The sequence below is a fragment of the Schistocerca gregaria genome, chromosome 7 (genome assembly GCF_023897955.1).
Source record: "Schistocerca gregaria isolate iqSchGreg1 chromosome 7, iqSchGreg1.2, whole genome shotgun sequence".
Taxonomy (NCBI): Eukaryota; Metazoa; Arthropoda; class Insecta; order Orthoptera; family Acrididae; genus Schistocerca; species Schistocerca gregaria.
Genome location: NC_064926.1, coordinates 40,973,758 through 40,995,046, shown reverse-complemented (window position 1 = coordinate 40,995,046; position 21,289 = coordinate 40,973,758). Strand labels below are relative to the sequence as shown.

Sequence of the window (21,289 nt, the reverse complement as noted above, 5' to 3'; positions counted from 1 at the left end):
GGCACAACTTGACCAGAAGAAGGGATCGGTTGGTAGGACATATTCTGAGGCATCAAGGGATCACCAGTTTAGTATTGGAGGGCAGTGTGGAGGGTAAAAATCGTAGAGGGAGACCAAGAGATGAATACACTAGGCAAATTCAGAAGGATGTAGATTGCAGAAGGTACTGGGAGATGAAGAAGCTTGCACAGGATACAGTAGCATGGATAGCTGCATCAAACCAGTCTCAGGACTGAAGACCACAACAACAACATATATATATATACATATATATATATATATATATATATATACAATTCACCACACAATCTGAGCAGCCGTCTTAGGTTGTTTGCAGATGATGCTGTCGTTTATCGACTAGTAAAGTAATCAGAAGATAAAAACGAATTGCAAAATGATTTAGAAAAGATATATGTATGATGCAAAAATTGGTAATTGATCCTAAATAACAAAAAGTGTGAGGTCATTCACATGAGTGGTAAAAACATTCAGTGAAACTTCGGTTACACGATAAATCAGTCAAATATATAGGCCGTAAGTTCAACCAAATACATAGTATTTACAATTACGAACAACTTAAATCGGAAGAAACACATATAAAATGTTGTGGGGTAGAGTAACCAAAGACTGCGTCTTGTTGCTAGGACACTCAGAAAATGTGACATATCTACCAAAGGGAAAGCCTACACTACATTTGTCCGTCCTCTTGCCTGCTGATGTGGCCGAGCGGTTCTAGGCGATTCAGTCAGGAACCGCGCGACCGCTACGGCTCTAGGGGACTGATGACTTCAGATGTTAAGTCTCATAGTGCTCACAGCCTTTTTCCGTCCTCTTTTTAGAACACTGCTGCGCGATGTGGGATCCTTATCAGATAGAATTGATCAGGAAATTCAAAGAAGGCAGCACGATTTGTATTATCGCGAAATAGGGGAGAGAGTGTCACTGAAATGATACAGGATTTGGGGTGTATATCATTAAAACAAAGGTGTTTTTCGTTGCGGCAGAATTTTCTCACGAAATTTCAATCACCAATTTCCCCTCCGAACGCGAAAATATTTTGTTGACGCCGACTACATAGGGAGAAACGGTTATCATAGTAAATAAAGGGTAATCAGAGCTTGCACAGAAACATACAGGCATTCGCTTTTCTTCGCGCGCTGTATGAGATTGGAACAATAGAAATTATTGCAAAGGTGATTCGACGACCCCTCTGCCAGGCACTTAACTTTGTGATTGTGATTTGAAGAGTATCCATGTAGATGTAGATGTAGAACTACGTTTTTAGTAATCGGCAGTACACAAAATGACGATTATTGCCCTGTACGGTAAATATTTGTAAGTTTTTTAATTTTATTAGGTACATTTTTAAAATCAAACTGCGTTAGATATTTGTGGAACTGTTAGAAGAACGTAAGAGCTCGCTGTGAACCACACTGACAAAAAACTCCGAAAAATTCTATCACGTGTGGGAATGAGCTCTGGCGGCACACCACAGTTTCAGCCACCCATGTATGAGACATTTTCACCTCTATAAGATTTAGATTGGCCATTCGCAGATTTACGCAGTGGTGGGGCCGAAAGGGAGGTCGTAGTGTATTTATCGCGTATGCAGAATAAATAAGATTTTATTATTCGCAAGAAACTGTGATTGGATGCAAATGGTCCCAACGAGTGAACATTAAACCTGTAGTGACCGATCTTCTGGAAGAGTTACTGTGGAAACTTTGATAACGGGCGGAAGGAGAGAACCAAAAAGTGTTACATCGTTGAAGTACGCCTGGCGGTTCAGTTCTAAAGAACAAAGTGACCGGCGTTCCTTGCGTGAATTTATACTGGATCGAGGCGAACTCCACTGACGAAATTTCAGGTCTTGCTCATGGCGATTTTCTATTTTCGTATGTAGAAACCACGACCTACAGTGGTTTGCTACAGAGTAATAGGGTAATTATGATTTATTCAGTTTTCTCACATCATTTACTTGGTTTTGTGAAAGTTCTTCACACCAGTGAAGAAGCCCGTAATGTGCAATCATGAAAAAGTATTACGCGAAATCCAGAATAGCGCAACAGCCGTCAGAAGATGCTAAAGTACAGTGATGTGGTTGCTGTCGCTACGTAGTTGTGATTCGTCGTGGCTCTATTCCACTGCACTGTATGCACCCGCACGCCAGTTGCATATCGGACAATTCTTTGGCAGTAAACATATCCCTACCGATGTATATCATTGCTAACAAACAACCAACACTGACGAAACAGCCAAAGAGTAATACTAGATTCGAGCTTGAGTGCGAAGGGTAAAGTCAGAAATAGTGCTGTCAACAGCAAACACTGTGAGTGAACGAAACAATTTTTGTCTCAGGCAGTTTTCAATAGTTGATATATGTTTCAAAAAACTCATGACACTGAACTGCATCAACTGGATTCGGCCGTAAACCATCATCTGGTACGAAAATCACTTAAAACATTTTATTTATTATGAATATTAAAACACACAAGATATTGAAATTTTAATCCACAAGAAACATGTAATAAAATACGCAATAAAAAACGCATTCATAGTGCAGCAATCGTCCTATTCATGTGAGATAAAGGCCATGAGGGTCTTTTCTCCACCGTCGACGTTCGCATCGTTGTGCAGGTATATTTAAAGCAGTACAGACACAAGAATAAGTGGAGTAAGAAATCAAATGAAATCTTGTTACTCTGTAACGAGTCACCGGAGATGACGGATCTCTGATACGAAAATACTGAGAAGGCATCTCTGAACAACCTCCGAAATTTACTAGGTGGAAGTAGGGTTCACCATTTATGTTATTCTCTGACTCATTATGTCAAAAAATTTACGCAATCGGATGAGATCATTAAGTAAATATAATACATGTCGTTCAGTAAATAGAAAAACGAAATAGGATATCCCCGTAAGTAGAATAGCTTATAATATACCAGCAAAAAATGCTTCAATCGGAACAGAAAAGAGGCTGTTATGTTCCTATTTTAAAAGACACTGGTTGAAAATTTTACTACCAGCTGACTCTTTCTACTTTCAAAACATTTCAAAAAGTTCCCATATATTCTGGCATGCGAACATTTCGCGCTCTTTTTAACATGCAGCTCATCTCTAACCCCTACGTTCGCAAGCCGAAACTATGGCGAAAATATTTGAAGTTGCTTAGGAAGGTAGAATGAGACCTTTCAGTCAGAGATTTTTAAATCAGGAGCATATTAACGTATTTTGTGCTCCGGTAGGCGCATCTTTCCCTATTTCTTTTCTTTTCCCTGTTACTACAGGGCATGGCACTCATTTGAAAAGAATATTATGGGTCACTAAATTTTTTATAATTTACTTATAAGAAACTGAAAAATGCAAAATTAGTTTCCCACCTCAGACTGGATTTTACGTGCACACAAATTCTGCACGTGCTTCAGAAGTTGAACATGGGGTTCCCAAAACCCTTATAATGATAATGGAGTCGCTTTAAAGCATATTTTTGGGTGCTACATCAATTAAAAATTACGTATTTGCTTCACACCTGATATTCATGCGTATTTTACTTGTACTATTAGGGTAACTTTGAACCCCTGCATCTCAGACACGGATAAAGTTATCAAGAAAATTTTCAATGCTGTTGAGGGTCGGGGTTTATGAACTATATCGTGAAAATTTCAGCCATTTGTTGCGCATAACTGGCTTGAAAACCGCGGCACGATTCTGACACCCAAAAACTACGGTATTCGAGTTTTCTCAGGAACCGCCCATGAACTAAACTATGCCTCCATTAGCCTCTTAAGACGCACCGAAGACCTCATCTAATACAAAAAGAACCAACCGAGTTGCTCCATTTGCGTAAGCTGGAGGAAGTGTGTAATACTGAAAGTTGGTATCTGTAATGTAAGATACATGCAGTAGGACGATCATGCAATTGGGTAGATTAGTGCAAATGGTCCCTAGCCCAAAGGCTACCCAAAACGCTTTGCCCTGTCTGTCACCAATAAAACGCTAGGTATAATAACCGGAAAAACCCCATTTCTACGCCCTGCGTTTTGCAACGTACTACGCAGCATGTGCTTTTATTCTTACGAGCAATTTGAATACAGGCTTGGTGTTTCGGAGCGTGGCATTTCTATCTCCATTGGTCGACAGAATGGGTCGACATGTGACAAACTGAAACTTTTATTCACCACCAGGGAGGACGCCAAGAATAGGATGCCAGACACGTGCGATGCCGACACATGTGTTTGCTGCCAGATAGTACGGTGTACGTGGCAAGCCATCTCCGAGGCCATGAAGGTTCTGAGCTTTTTTCCCTCTCGTCACGTCAGTGATGTGGGGGGGGGGGGGGGACATGTGCACATGGGGAATACTATCGCAGCCAGAGCAAACCGTCGTGGGAAACAACAGGTCGAAGTAATGCGGGCCGGTGACTATAGTGGATTACAGCAATTAATGGACGCAACACGCGACAGTGAACTGATACTGAAACACAGTATCTGTACATGTCAAAACCAAATACATGCTATACGGTGAAAAAGGCCTCTCCTCAGCACACGTCAGCGTAGTAAGAACTAACAGTATTGCCACTGAGTGCCCAAAGCATAGAAGAACGCTGCCTGGGCTATTGAGACGCGGTGTGCCTCAGTACAGGTTGATGACACGGTACATGCACGTCTAAGCCTCATGCAGCGATCTACTCCACTTAACAGCACACCACATTTCAGGTAAATGTTGGAGTGCTCTTATATGTGAAACAAATTATGCTTTTCAAAAGTACGGCATTTTTCGAACCAGCGAAAAATAGAGGTTCAAAATGGTTCAAATGGCTCTGAGCACTATGGGACTTAACAACTGAGGTCATCAGTCCCCTAGAACTTAGAACTAATTAAACCTAACTAACCTAAGGACATTACACACATCCATGCCCGAGTCAGGATTCGAACCTGCGACCGTAGCGGTCGTGCGGTTCCAGACTGAAGCGATTAGAACCGCTTGGCCACTACGGCCGGCCAAAAAATAGAGGAATCTTGTGTCTAGTAGTAAGCATTCAGTCATCAGTTTGCCTACAACAGTACACTAGAAACTTGTAGCTTCAACATGACAACGTACTAGCTAATTGCTCCAAATCTGTGCCAGAGTGGCTCCAAGAGCATGCGCCAATGAGCTCTTCATCTTCTTTCTTCCTTTCGACTAATAGCTGAATCGCTCAACCACTGAATCTCTCAGATGCTCCACTCTTGTAAACGAAAACAACCTTAGATTGGTTAGTAATAATCGAGGGCACATATAAAAATTCTTCTTCTTTCAGAACTTTCATATGTTCCCTGGGAAGGAAATGAAGTTATTAGGATTATTCCTAAGCGTACTTTCATTACAGTGATTTATGTTCTCAGGAACAGGGGAAAGCAAAAACTTTCACTCGCTCGATCATTCAATTTATATTTTTGTGTGAGCTTAGACGTTCGCCTACGGTAGCGCTTTAACATCTCGTCATACTGCGCCATTGGCTAGTCGGCTCGCAGCGTAAATATAACAGCACTCTCCTCATAATCTTCATTCTCTGTTTTTAAACGAATTTAAAAATTTACGGACGTAATTCAGTGGCTCCAACGCTATATCAAAAGCAGAGATTAATTTAAGTAACCCAGCCAGCACATGTAACGATACAAATAGTCGTACAGGAGGATGAAAATATTTTATTATGAATGTTATAAACCTTTCATAATTAAATGAAATTCTTAAGAAGCCCAATTGCATGTATGTAATTCTTTCGAAAGATTAAAAAATTGAGGTGTTTCCATAGCAGTTCCCTAACTTCAATTAGTTACAAGGTCACACCACTATTCCTGTCGTTACGTAGATAGCACTTCTTTTGTTGCACACAGGATATGTCAGTGTAATAGGAAAGTTCATAAGATGGAAACAAAGATGAAATTTAAATCTTCTGCAGCTTCGGTACTAAGATACGAAAAGTATATTCCAATAAAACGTAACAGTACTTCCTCAAATTGAACTAAATATTAGACGAGTCTTATGATAGCTGAATACCAAAATAAGTCAGAATCATGTAGTTGCATTCAGCGGGTACCAAAAATTATACAGCCTTCCCGAGAAATAAGATTTTTATCATATTAGGCACTTAAAATCGACCTACAGTACTGGGAAAAGAGAAAATAAGTATTTAATACGCCGCCGACGATTCTGGTATTGGAGAAATGCCTTCACAAAAAAGACGAAGTAAATATTCCAGAATTCGAATCGAGAACAGCTGTCAACATGAGTAACGTAGAAGTAAATATCCTCGGAGTAGTGAAACTGCTCAAATCACTTAATAAGAGCAAGTATTCTGGTCCAGAGTGAATACCAATTAGGTTCCTTTCGGAGTATGCTGATGCATTAGCTCCATACTTAACAATCATATACAGCCGTTCACTCGACGAAAGATCCGAACCCAAAGACTGGAAAGTTGCACGGGTCACACCAATATTTAAGAAAGGTAGTAGGAGTAATCCACTAAATTAAGGCCCATATCGTTAACGTCGATATGCAACAGGATTTTAGAACATATATTGTGTTCGAACATTATGAATTACCTCAAAGGAAACGGTCTATTGACACACAGTCAAAATGGTTTTAGAAAACATCGTTCCTGTGAAACACAACTAACTCTTTATTCACATGTAGTGCTGAGCTATTGACAAGGGATTTCAGATCGATTCCGTATTCCTGGATTTCCGGACAGCTTTTGACACTCTACCACACAAGCGACTCGTAGTAAAATTTCGTGCTAATGTAATATCGTCTCATTTGTGTGACTGGATTTACGATTTCCTGTCAGATAGATCACAGTTCGTAGTAACTGACGGAAAGTCATCGAGTAAAACAGAATTGACGTCAGGCGGTCCCCAAGATAATGTTATGTGCTCTGTGCTGCGATTTGGGAGTCAATCTGAGCAGCCGTCTTCGGTTGTTTGCACATGACGCTGTCGTTTATCGACTAATAAAGTCAGCGGAAGATCAAAACAAACTGGAAAACGATTTAGAAAAAATATCTGAATAGTGCGAAAAGTGGCATTTGACCCTAAATAACGAAAAGTGTGAGTGCTAAAAGGAACTCCTTAAACTTCAGTTACACGATAAATCAGACTAATCTAAGAGCCGTAAATTCAAATAAATACCTAGGTATTACAATTACGAACAAAGTAAATTGGAGAGAACACATAGAAAATGTTGTGGGGAAGGCTAAGCAAAGACTGCCGTTTTATTGGCAGGACACTTAGAAAATATAACAGCCCTACTAAAGAGAATGCCTACAGTACGCTTGTTCGTCCTCTTTTAGAACACTGCTGCGCGGTGTGGGATACTTATCAGGTAGGACTGAGGAAGTACATCGAACAAGTTCAAAGAGAGGCAGCACGTTTTGTATTATCTACATCTACATCTACATCCATACTCCGCAAGCCACCTGACGGTGTGTGGCGGAGGGTACCCTGAGTACCTCTATCGGTTCTCCCTTCTATTCCAGTCTCGTATCGTACGTGGAAAGAAGGATTGTCGGCATGCTTCTGTGTGGGTTCTAATGTCTCTGATTTTATGCTCATGGTCTCTTCGCGAGATATACGTAGGAGGGAGCAATATACTGCTTGACTCTTCGGTGAAGGTATGTTCTCGAAACTTTAACAAAAGCCCGTACCGGGCTACTGAGCGTCTCTCCTGCAGTCTTCCACCGGGGTTTATCTATCATCTCCGTAACGCTTTCGCGATTACTAAATGATCCTGTAACGAAGCGCGCTGCTCTCCGTTGGATCTTCTCTATCTCTTCTTTCAACCCTATCTGGTACGGATCCCTCACTGCTGAGCGGTATTCAATCAGCGGACGAATAAGCGTACTGCAACCTACTTACTTTGTTTTCGGATTGCATTTCCTTAGGATTCTTCCAATGAATCTCAGTCTGGTATCTGCTTTACCGACGATCAACTTTATATGATCATTCCATTTTAAATCACTCCTAATGCGTACTCCCAGATAATTTATGGAATTAACTGCTTACAGTTGCTGACCTGCTATTTTGTAGCTAAGTGATAATGGATCTATCTTTCTATGTATTCGCAACACATTACACTTGTCTACATTGAGATTCAATTGCCATTCCCTGCACGATGTGTCAATGCGCTGCAGATCCTCCTGCATTTCAGTACAATTTTCCATTGTTACAACCTCTCGATACACTACAGCATCATCTGCAAAGAGCCTCAGTGAACTTCCGATGTCATCCACCAGGTCATTTATGTATATTGTGAATAGCAACGGTCCTATGACACTCCCCTGCTGCACACCTGAAATCACTCTTACTTCGGAAGACTTCTCTCCATTGAGAATGACATGCTGCGTTTTGTTATCTAGGAACTCCTCAATCCAATCACACAATTGATCTGATAGTCCGTATGCTCTTACTTTGTTCATTAAACGACTGTGGGGAACTATGTCAAACGCCTTGCGGAAGTCAAGAAACACAGCATCTACCTGTGAACCCGTGTCTAAGGCCCTCTGAGTCTCGTGGACGAATAGCGCGAGCTGGGTTTCACACGACCGTCTTTTTCGAAACCCATACTGATTCCTACAGAGTAGATTTCTAGTCTCCAGAAAAGACATTATACTCGAACATACTACGTGTTCCAAAATTCTACAACTATTATCGCGAAATATGGGAGAGAGTGTCACAGAACTGATACAGGATCTGGGCTGGAAATCGTTAAAAGAAAGGCGTTTTTCGTTGTGACGGAATTTTATCACGAAATTCCAATCACCAACTTTCTCCTCCGAATGCGAAAATATTTTGTTGACACCGATCTACATAGGGAGAAACGATCACCACAATAAAATAAGGGAAATCAGAACTCGTAAGGAAAGATATAGGTGTTCATTCTTTCCACATGCTATATATATTGGAATAATAGAGAACTGTGAAGGTGGTTCGATGAACCCTCTGCCATGCACAGAAAGAGACACTCGTTTTCGCTAAGGTGTTGATCTGGCGACGCTGAAAAACGTTCGACTTAAATGCCCTCTTCGTCTCCAATGTAGCAGGAAGTGACGTTTGAGAATACGTTTTCTAGAGTGAAGTCTCCCTTTGTCACTGCCGATTCCATTGCCAGTTTAGGATTCATTTGACCTTAAAGGTTGGGGAGAACGTGCGTGTACTTTCGCTATATTGCTTTACTTTACTTATTCAATACTCTTATCAAATAATTTCCTTGTTTAACGTAAGTAAAGACTCTCATCCACTCCTCTCATCCACTTCTCTGATCCCACTATCCTTCCTACCCTTTTAACGAATGCTGAAGTTTAAAAGCTGTCTTAAAAATTTATGTTCCTAAATGTCATGCAGATTACTCTGTAGAGTATAAGTATATAATCTGCCGAAGTACTTTTGTCTTCACGTGTGCTATCTATGTTTAATGACATACATATTATTCCACACCTATAACAAACTTTGACCTCTACCTATTGTTGTATTTGGTACTGTCGACAGCGGAATGGGTATTTTACGTCACTGCTTGCTGTATGTGGCTTTAAGTTTATTTAGTTTTCTTTTGGCAGACAGTTATTTAGCGTAATTCTCTGGTTTTATAATGTTTCCGCGTCTCGCATTTTTGTCCACTGACAGTCTGAAGATGACCACTGACCGTTCGAAACCGATTACGGCGTTGACAAATGCTCTTGCGGTAGTCCCTTTTTCTCCTTCTTTCGTATAGCTCCACTCAGGACAACGACATTCATTCACTGTATACCAAATTGTTCTTTGGTCGTTCGCCCAGTAGTTGCGTATGCTATGCCTGTACTGTTCCTTTCTCTTGGTTCTTTGTTCCGCATGTCACGCACATAAGCGTCTCCCGAGATATGACCGAACTTTTAGGTCTGCAAATCTTTTATAGCTTCTCTCAGCTTTGCTGACCTTGTTTTGCTCCTTCGCCAGTACTGGAGGATATGCCTGGACAACCTGCTGGGATGTCCATACAAGGTCTGTTCTTAGCAAAGTCCATATTATTGTGCAGTATTCGTGGAGACTTTGGTTTTACCACCTTTTCATTTCGTTACTTACCAAGACTGGTTCCATAACTTCCGCATTATATTCCTCTCCTCGGTTTCAGATTTGTGCATGAGAGTATTCCTGTTGAGTACTAGACACTCGGAATTTTTAGGGGCTTCGAGGCAGGCGATTATCTACTACTGTCTTATGTCTTACAGGACAGACGCATTTCGTTATACGTACTTTGGGTCAGTTGCTATGTAATGTGCCCCTTGTTTATTCGGGTTAATGATGCTAGTTTTTCGGAAACACTGGATGTCGGATATTCTCCCAGTAATTTAAACTTGTTGGTTTTCTTGATTTCTTACCGCTCCCGATGCAGTGTGCCAGGAGAATCACAGTCTTCGTGTTGTGTTGCATTTTATTCAAGCGAAACATGTAACCCTACCTTTGCTTCTTGCACTGAGTTGATACACTGAAATTTCTATTGACTTACGTATGTGTGTCAGATGGTCGGCAAATACCATCTTCGAGTGTGCTGTACGGAGACAAAGCTTGAACGTCCTGTCCAACTAACTCGTCTCGACACTCTGTTATTACCTTTTCCAGGGCACAGTTAAAGAGGAGGCGGGAGAGACCGTCTCTCAGCCTTGATTTCAAAACTTCTTGAAAGTGGTCCTCTCGGCTTGCGCCTTGTTCTGCTGTTGGTTACCATAGGGTGAATATGATTGTGAGGCTTCTTGTCCAGTCGTAGTACCTGCAAGATGTTGATGAGAGTACGTACGTCAGTCGCTCCATACTCCTTTTTAAAACCAACAGATGCTACGACATACTTCTTACCATCTGTATTCATTTGGTCTAACACTAACTTCAGGCTTGGTATTTGTTTTGAATCCTCCCTGCTATTCTCCTAGTTATGTACCCCTTTGGGATATATGCCTGTTTCACATGGCCTTAGAGAAAATCTTTGACTGGTATCAGAGAGATCCGTTGACAGTATCAGTCATATGTCCTTGTACGTGCAAGCGATGAATCAAAGCAGAAGTCCAATCAGTAGGTAATGTTTCGCAGACCTAAAATTTTTGTTGTTTCTCTGTCAACTTGCTTACAGCACCATCTCCAGCTTGCTTCCATAGTCCAGCTACTGTTGAATCATTCCCATATGAGATTGTGTATTTTTTATTTATTTACTTAAACTAATATTTTTAAGGCCTTCACGTCTCTCTTCCTTCTTAACAGGGTTCTGCACATCCATATAATCTACGACAAAAAATACGATGCTTCACGCGGGAGTTATCCGAATGGGAGCGAAATCGGTGGATGTGAAGTACATGTACGGAAAAGTTATTACAATTTCAGAAAAGTTCGATGTTTTATTCAAGAGAAAAAGCTTAAAAAGTTTATCATGTCAGTAAACCGTTAGTCCACATGTGGCCCTTATGCAATGAGTTATTCGGCTTGGCATTGTTCGATACAGTTCTTGGATGTGTTCCTGACGGTATCATGCCAAATTAAGTCCAATTGGCATCTTAGATCCGCCCATAATGCTCGAAACGTTTTCAGATGGGAGGGATCTGACGACCTTTCTGTCCAAGGACGAATTTGGTAACCACAAAGACAAGCAGTAGAAACTCTTGCAGTATGGGGGCGCACATTATCTATCTGAAATGTAAGTCCACGGCGACTTTAACAAAGGGTAACAAAATGGAATGTAGAATATCATCGATGTGACGCTGGACTGTAAGGGTGCAGCAGATGAAAACGAAAGGCGTAATACGAGAAACAGCACGCAAACCACCACTTCTGATGGTTGGAACGTATGACGGACGACGGTCAGATTGTTATCAAAACGCTGTCTGGGGCGACTCCAAACACACCTTCGACTTGGAATTTCATTGATTGGAGGAGAATTGTCTTCAGTTATGATTCCCACTTCGAACTAAACCCCAATGACCGACGATGATGTGTCTGGAGACGGCCAGAACAGTGATGGGATATGTATCTGACTGATGCTCTGTATACTGGCAGACAATGGTCTGGGCTGTCATTTCTTATTACAGCAGGACCGTTTTACTTGCCATCCGAGGTACCCTTACATCACAGCGTTACGTTGACGATATTCTACCCCCCTTTTTGCTCTCTTCATAGCAGACCAGCCTGGGCTTACGTTTAACAAAGGTAATCGGCATGACGAGAGTTTCACCTGCTTGTCTTCGTGATTGCTGAACCAACCATTGCCCAGAAAGGTCGCCTGATCTACCCCCAATTGAGAACGTTTGGAGCATCGTGGGCAGGGCCCTCCAACTAGATCGGGGTTTTCACGATATAACTGGCCAATTGGAAGACGTTTCGGGCGGTGTCCCTCTGGAGGACACCCAACAAATCTGTCAATGATTGCCAAGCCGAATAACTCTTGAATATGGGTGAGAGGTGGACCAATGCGCTATTCACTTTCTCAACTTATCAAGCTCCTTTTCATAAATAAATCGTCCATTGTATTATGAAATTATAATAACTTGTTTGTCTGTGTATGTAGGAGGGTCACTCAAAAAGAAATGCACACTATTTTTGTAAAAATACAGTTTTCATTCTGCATGTGTGAGAGTTTTTCAGTGTGTAGATACATCTTTCCTGCCTGTTTTCGAACTTAGTTCAATCTGTTCCCGTGAGTCGCGCCGTCATAGCATGTCTTCAACATGGCTGCTACACTTGACGTTCGTCAGAAGCAACGTGCTGTCATAGAATTCCGGTGCAGTTAAAACGAGACAGTGGGAAACATCCACAAGACGTTCGAAAAGGTGTATGGAGATGCTGCTGTCGATCGCAGTACAGTTAGTCGGTGGACAAGCGGGTTACGTGATAAAAGCGGTGGGCAAGCAGGTTACGTAACGACAGTGGGCACGCCAATATTAAGGATTGTCCTCGCAGCGGCAGGCCTCGTACTGCACACACTCCAGGCAGTGTGCAGAGAGTTAACGTACTGGTGACTGCTGACAGGCGCATCACAGTGAACGAATTTTGACGCTACTTGGGGATGGGGGAGGAAGTGTTTGCAGAATACTGAAAGTGTTGGCGTTAAAAAAAGGTTGGTGCCAGGTGGATTCCCAGGATGTTGACAGAGGCTCACAAAGAAACGAGAAAAAGTGTAAGTAACGAACTTTTGGAACAGTACCAGAATGGTGGAGATCAAGTTCTTGGAAGAATTGTGACGAGTGGTGAAACATGGCTCCATCATTTTTCACCAGAGACGAAGACGCAGTCAATGGAGTGGCATCATGCAAATTTACACAAGAAAAATATTTCAAAAGCATACCTTCTGCTGGAAAAGTTATGGCTACGGTGTTTTTCGATTCTAAAGGACTCTTGCATGTGGACATCATGCCAAGTGGAACCACCATAAATTCTGAAGCATATGTGACGACACTGAAGAAACTTCAAGCTCGACTGAGTCGTGTTGGACCACATCGGCAAAAGCAGCATGTTTTGCTGTTGCACGACAATGCACGGCCCCATGTCAGTCAAGAAACCATGGAAGCGATCACAAAACTCCGATGGACAACACTGGAAAACCTGCCTTACAGTCCTGATCTGGCTCCATGTGACTATCATCTCCTTGGGAAACTGAATGACTCTCGTCGTGGAATAAGGTTTGAAGATTATGACTCCCTTGTGCACGCTGCCCAACAGTGGCTCCAACAGGTTGGTCCAGAATTTTACCGTGCGGGTATACAGGCGCTGTTTCCAAGGTGGCGTAAGGCAGTTGAGAGGGATGGAAATTACATCTACATCTATACTCCCCAAGGCACCTGACGGTGTGTGGCGGAGGGTACTTTGAGTACCTCTATCGGATCTACCTTCTATTCCAATCTCGTATTGGTCGTGGCAAGAAAGATTGTCGGTATGCCTCTGTGTGGGCTCTAATCTCCCTGATTTTATCCTCATGGTCTCTTGGCGAGATATACGTAAGAGGGAGCAATATACTGCTTGACTCCTCGGTGAAGGTATGTTCTCGAAACTTCAAACAAAAGCCCGTACCGAGCTACTGAGCGTCTCTTCTGCTAAGTCTTCCACTGGAGTTTATGTATCATCTCCATAACGCTTTCGCGATTACTAAATGATCCTGTAACGAAGCGCGCTGCTCTCCGTTGGATCTTCTCTATCTCTTCTATCAACCCTATCTGGTACGGATCCCACACTGCTGAGCAATATTCAAGCAGTGGGCGAACAAGTGTACTGTGGAGAAATGAAAATATTGTTGCTAAAAGATGTATCTACACATTGTAAAACTTTGAAACATGTGGAATAACAGATGGATTTTAAAAAAATCACTTTTGAAGTGACCCTCGTACATCATATCCACCGATTTCCGTCCCATTCGCATAACCCCTTCGTGTTGCACCGCTTTCTTTGGTCTTACAGTATATATAAATACTACGTATATCAGTCCGTTTTCAGTGTCAGTGTCCGTGTTGGCCGTAGTGTGCTGGGTAGACTGTATTTGCTTGGAGACACTTCGGTACGTGAGGCACGCTAACGCCGGCCTCGCGGTGTGCCCTCAGGGACGGCTCGACGTTCACGCAGCGCAGCCTGATGGGCAGCATGCGGCGCGTGCGGCCGCCCACGGCTGAGGAGACGACGCTGGTGGCGCTGGAGGAGGGCCCGGCCGCCGCCGCCGCCGCCGCCCCCGCAGCAGGTGCCGCCCCCGCCGCCAGCGCCAGCCGCCTCTCGGTGCGCGTCCTGCGCCGAGCGTCTCGCGCCGGCAGCTTCAAGACGGCGCTCTAACGCCGTCCCCTCGCCCGCTGCTCTGTCAGGCTGCTGCGTGATGGCGTAGGCGGTAGCGGCGCTGTCGCCGCGCCGACCATTTCTCGCCGTCCCTGCCTACAGCAACATCCCTGCCTGGGATACCAGTGCGTCTGATATCTCTCAGTATACGCCGGCAGCGTCCAGACGGTGTTCTAACAGTGGGACCATAGCCGCCATGGTGCCGGGTCACTTGCGGTGCACATCGGCCGTCGGCAGTGGCTAAAGACTCGACCGCAGTTGCCGGGCCCCAGTTTACGGCAGAACCGACGATACTGCTACCGCTGTACCCCTCTTCCAGAGCTTACACGTTGCTGCCTTGTTAGAGCTGTGACTTCCCGTTGACTGGCACTCTAAGGAACTTACTCATCCATCGCACGTCACGAGAACAGTCACGCTCCTGAGCGAAATATGGACTACTTGCGTCTTTGTCACTGAGACGCGATTTTCTTTAACAACTGTTGCGTGGTAACGCTGATCTCAAAATAAATAAGGATGTGCTTGATGTCACCCACGGTGAGTCCCTCTTGCCGATTCAGAAATTCCAAGTGTTCACCCGATAACATTATTGTCTCCTTTCCTCAGACGACATCTCACTCATATACATACCGATGTTACGACTAAGCAAACTCTTTGATATACTTATGTCTTAAATCACAAGAGCAATTCACAGATGTCGAAATACGAGATTTCCCATCACATCCTTGACATACGCTTGGAAACAGGGTAACTACAGCACTGCCTAGGTGTTCACCTTGTTATAGAATTGATAACAGAATAAGTCACTGTATATTTATGCAGTGACACGTAGTTGCGGACCTAAGGAATGTTGATAATTTTCTGAGATTATCCTTTTCATCTCTTTGTTATGTATTCATTTTAATACATGACCTTGAAACTCCTTTCTACGCGTGCAGTAACCAATTGGGACTTTCGTGTTAATACCAAAGGTAGTTTCACTTTTATTCGTTGCAAATGCTAGAGTTGAGCCAATGAGATTTTCTGGAGTTCCTGTGACAGCCTCGAACACCAGAAACTTCATATCTCACCATGAGAAGCAGTTGATAGGAGTTAAGGTATATTGTCAACCATGAGACCCTAAGTGTCAGTCACAGGATGAAGCAAAATGCCTTACAGTAGTCTTAACACATTATCTTCAAGATATGCAGACGGGTGTTATCTTGTAACCTAGTATTTATCACAGAAATTGCTTTTTGAGCACTTACACATCGTCTTGTCAGTACCACCCTGTCTTTCTCAGTCCTAAGATACGTTTACAATAGTCTTCGCAAATAAATACTTAGCCAATCCGAAGAATGTGTAAGATAAACAAACTGGGAACACATACATGCTCTGCATGTGCAATGCAGATGTTCCTTCTCTACATTTTCTTGCGGTCAGTTGGAACGTTGAGAACTTAAAGAAATATATTACTTTTACGTACTCCTACTGCAACCTTCGATGACAAAACAAGAGGAATAATTCGTGTAAATTATTCAGTAAATGTGTTTCTCACATGTGTCGGTTACGTTGAGTACTACAGTCCCATACCTATAATGTCAATCGTATAATCAGGTTAACGGGCTGCTTCTACTATTTCGGTAAGTAGAAGGCACGTATCTAGACAGCAAAATATTTCTATCACAAGATACAACGCGTACTAGGATAAACACGTCACGCGATCGTAGTCCCAAAGGAAAGTCTCTAGTTTCCTTCTTTACATACGGATCTCTCGTAGGCTACCGTCAAACGGTCCTAAGGAAATTAATTTCATTTTCTCTTTCTACTCTACGCCGCTCTCCGGTGCAGACTAGCCTAGCAGACGCCTGCAAGCTTCCGGTGCTTGTATCACTCACGTTCATTCTAGCAATTTTCATCACCAACTTGTTTAACAACGTTCTTATCTCGTACAATAACGAAGTACTGTTCCAGGCAGCACACGTGACTGCAGCGGTTCTGCCCGACATTTCACGTCATTGGAAACCACAGTACATTATTGAATTTAGTACAAAGCTATTTCTTTGGCCAAAATTCTCAGTTTTCAAGTTAGGACGACTGACTTACGCTGCCATTTAATCGACTTACAAAATGAACGTCTCTGTAGAAACGGATAGCTAAAACCACGTCTCTTCCAAGTATTTGTTATTTCATAGGTTTTCAGTTGGTGAAAAGTTCTGGACCTCTCGGAACGAACTCTCTGAACGTAGCTGAAATTATTTCCACCCATTTTTGTTTTTGAATGTTATTTGAATTACAAAAATCTTCTGTTTTATGGTATTAGTAACACTGACCTATTTCTTGATAATGCAGATTCTAAAGTAAAGATTTTCCTTAGAACTATGATATTATTGCTGTTGTCAGCTCATAAGATGACTGTAATTCCTGCTCCGAATCGGAGACAACTCAGAATAATGAAACAAGGCTAAGTTTCATCATGAAATTAGGCGGCGAATTGTTGTTCAAGTGAACAACACATCCGTGAAGCAAATTAAGTACGATGTTGGTGGCATGACAATTGTCTTCTTTACGGAAGTGTTTGTATAAACTGTGTTGTCCTGTAAGATATCAGAGCTTATTTTAAAAATCTTTTACCAAATCAGTTTGTGAAACCAATAACAGACAAATATTCTCATTACCCACTTAACCCATATGATATTTTTTAACAAGAAGTATTTAATCAACGAGGAACTCTGAATGCTTTGTAATCAGGTGTTACATTGCAGTATGCATACTCGAAGACCCTTCAATAGAGCCTATCTGCACCACACTTTGTTAAATGATTTTCAGGTCTTTTTTATGACGAAAATCATAGTCTTACACATTCAAGCACGTAGCTTTATGCATATTGTTTACTGGCACATCAGTTTCATGACACTTGGTATGGAATGTTCACTCACACTGTAAAACTTAAGAAGTCAAATAAAGTATCATATTTTGTATTTATTTTTGAATTCTGTTATTTATTCTGAAATAACAAAACTGTACTGCCTCGTGACTTTAAATGTCTATTTCTACTCAAATAACAATAGAGAAATATGTTTTTATAATAATATTATTATTTTTATAGTTACGTAAGACGTAAAACTGACAAAAGTAGACAGCGTATCCCTTCAAGCCAGCGAGAAGCTCGTAAAATTTTACTGTTAGCAAAAACTTTGTCCCATTGTACCATTCACATAAAGATGATTTATTCGATCTGCAACATTAACGGAAAACACAACGTTATATATTTTAGGATATCTAGACATGGACACTTGCATCAGAGTTACAACATATCATTATTTCGAAATGATTAAGACAAATTTTCGAACACCTCGTGCACTTTTCTAACTGTTGATACACTTAAAGATTCGTCGTATGGTAATATCCCAGATTTACTAGTGATGTACTGCTCCAGTGAAAAATCATCATATGTAAAGAAATACAATGTAAAAAAGTAATATGAGAAATTACTAAAGCAGGTTACGTAGCTAATATTTTTAGGATGATCCCTCGAACGAGGAATGGCAATTACAGTGGTATAAACGAAGGTACGGTAGATTTTCTTGTGTTAAAGGTAAGTGCAATGCAGGTAAGTGTTGTCTGCTGAGGACACTCGAAGTTGAAGTATAAGCTCATTACATCAGCATCTATGTATTAACAGCTAATTGTAATTTCTTTCATTTTAACATTGATAAATTTGCGCTGACATTCTTTTAGCTACTGATTTATTAATTAGTCTATAAATGAAATGTCTTGTTAATGATTGTATTATTTTTATCCTCAGAGTCAATGTTCGAAATAATTTCTTTATAGAGGTGAAGCGAAACTTTCTTTAATGTATGTAGTACGTACATTATGGACAAAGCTCCTCGCTCTGTTGGCCTTTGAATTTGTAAACATTTGAAAATGACTTCAAAGCTGAAACTTTGTAAACGGTCTGTTGTGTAATAAAAACAAGCAACTGTACTATCATGAGCAGTTAAGTAAAGTCCATAACTGAAGCAATACTCTACTGTGGGAATATTTATGACCCATAAAACAAGCTGGAAACGCGATCTGACCACAAAGTTTGAACGGAATAGCCAGAGACACACAATGTAGGCGTACCAGGAATGAATTTTAAATAGCTACATATTCAAACATCATGCAGTAGGTAAACATTCATCAACAACCTCCCCAGAAGTTATATAATACATAGATAAGCTTTCATCTTGCAGCCAATTACTCGTATGTATAATCACTGAAGGTAGATTTGCAATTCCTGAGTGACTGACTAATCGTTGTACAGTCCAAACCGCTAAAGGATAGAAACTTGAAGTTTGTAGAAGGGAGTTTTCGAAATTCCAACACTAAGGGGGGGGGGGGGGAAGTAGGGCGTTAAGGGTTGTTTTGAAAAATGTCGCTATTAAAGCAATTTTGACGCTATTCCTACAAAAACTGGTATTTTTTTCTCAATCAAAATAAAGAAATACGTGTTTCAGCATTTTTGGACATTTAGTTCTTTGGGAGGGAGGTAGTGTGTGAAACCTTGCTTTGAAAATATATTATTACGAAATAACTACTAAAGTATTTTTAAAGCTGCGTCCATGAACATTGGTATTTGACTTCTCGGTTACAAATAAAAAAAATACACGTTTCCATGTTTTTGGAAACTGAGCCCTTAAGGGGGTGAAATAGGGGATGAGACTTTTTATGAAGCTGTTTTATTACGAAAGCATTTTCAAAGCTAAATCTATGAAAATTTAAATTTGGCTTCTCAGTTAAAAGCAAACAAATACATGTTTCACTGTTTTTGTAAATTCAATCACTATGGGGGTGAAATGGAAGATGGAAGTTTTTATGGAAATATTTCATTGTGCAATCATGTTTGAAGCTAAATTTATGAAAATTTGTATTTGGCTTCTCTATTAAAAATGAAACTTACGTTCAAAAGAATTTCTGACGCTAAATCTTTGATAATTCGTGTTTGGCTTCTCGATTAGAGATGAAAGAATATGTTTTTCACTGTTTTACCAAATTCAAACCATAAGTGGGTGAAATAGTGCCAGATTAATTCATTGATTCATCACCGTCCAGTCCAAACCGATAACAGATACTTGATGTTTGGAGAGGTGTGGATCTTAAATTGTAGGCATCATTTACGAAGGGATTTCAGTAACTACTCTCCTAAGAAGGTGAAATTGGAATGAAAGGCTTTTTGAAAATATGTCGCTATTAAGGGAATTTTGAAGCTATAACTACGAAAAGATTGTATATGTGGAAGAGGCCTGGAGACACTGGAAGGTTTCAGATAGATTATATAATGGGAAGACAAATATTTAGGAATCAGGTTTTAAGTTATAAGACATTTCCAGGGGCAGACGTGGACACAATTTATTGGTTATAAACTCCAGACGGAAACGGAAGAATTTAGGAATTTAAGGAGATGGATACTGGGGAAACTGAAAGAACCATAGGTTGCAGAGAGTGAAGGTAAAAAGACGAGGGCTAGTAGAAATCCTTGGGTAACTGAAGATATATTGAATTTAATTGAAGAAAAAAGGAAATATAAAATTCTGTAAATGGATATAAAAATGCTGTTTATGAAGCCGGCAAAATGGAATAAAAGCGTCTCAAAAATGAGATCGATAGGAAGTGCAAAACGGCTAAGCAAGGATGGCTAGAGAACAAATGTAAGGATGTAGAGGCATATATGACTAGTGGTAAGCTAGATACTGCCTAAAGGAAAATTATGGAGACCTTTGGAAAAAAGAGAATCACTTGTATGAAAATCTAGAGCTCGATGGAAAACCGGTTCTAAGCAAAGGAGGGAAAGCAAAAGATGGAAGTAAATACAGAGGGTCTATATAAGGGCGATGTATTGGAGGGCAATATTATGAAAATGGAAGAGAACGTAGATGAAGTTTAAATGGGAGATATGATACTGCTTGACGAGTCTGACAGAGCACTGAGTCCCGAGTCGAAACAAGGCCCCGGGAGTAGACAACATTCCATTAGAACTACTGATATCCTCGGGAGAGTTAGACCTGACAAAACTGTACCATCTGGAGAGCAAGATGTATGACAGAGACGAAATACCCTCAGACTTCAGGAAAAGTATAGTAATTCCAAACCCAAAGAAAGCAGACATTGACAGGTGTGAAAATTACCGAACTATCAGTTTAATAAGTCACAGCTGCAAAATATTAACACGAATTCCTTACAGACGAATGGAAAAACGGGTAGAAGCCGACCTCGGGCAAGAAGATAGATTAAGGAAGGAAAACCTATGTTTCTAGCATTTGTAGATTTAGAGAAGGCTTTTCACAATGTTGACTGGAATACTCTCTTTCAAATTCTGAAAGTGGCAGGGGTAAAATACAGGGAGCGAAAAGCTATTTCCAATTTGCACAGAAATCAGATGGCAGTTATAAGAGTTGAGGGACATGAAAGGGAAGCAGTGGTTGGAGAGGGAGTGAGACAGGGTTGTAGCCTCTACTCGATGT

The 21,289-nt window shown here is 41.2% G+C and overlaps 1 protein-coding gene across 1 annotated transcript in view; it reads left to right on the top strand.

The window, feature by feature from the left end:
* The window catches only part of LOC126281940 (gonadotropin-releasing hormone receptor-like), a 626,439-nt gene extending 608,674 nt beyond the window's left edge, over nucleotides 1–17,765 (top strand). Inside the window, exon 5 of the mRNA XM_049981289.1 lies at nucleotides 14,582–17,765. Coding sequence (XP_049837246.1) covers nucleotides 14,582–14,804 — 223 coding nt within the window. The 3' untranslated portion in view covers nucleotides 14,805–17,765. The remainder of the gene's footprint in view (nucleotides 1–14,581) is intronic.
* Nucleotides 17,766–21,289: the final 3,524 nt, after the last annotated feature.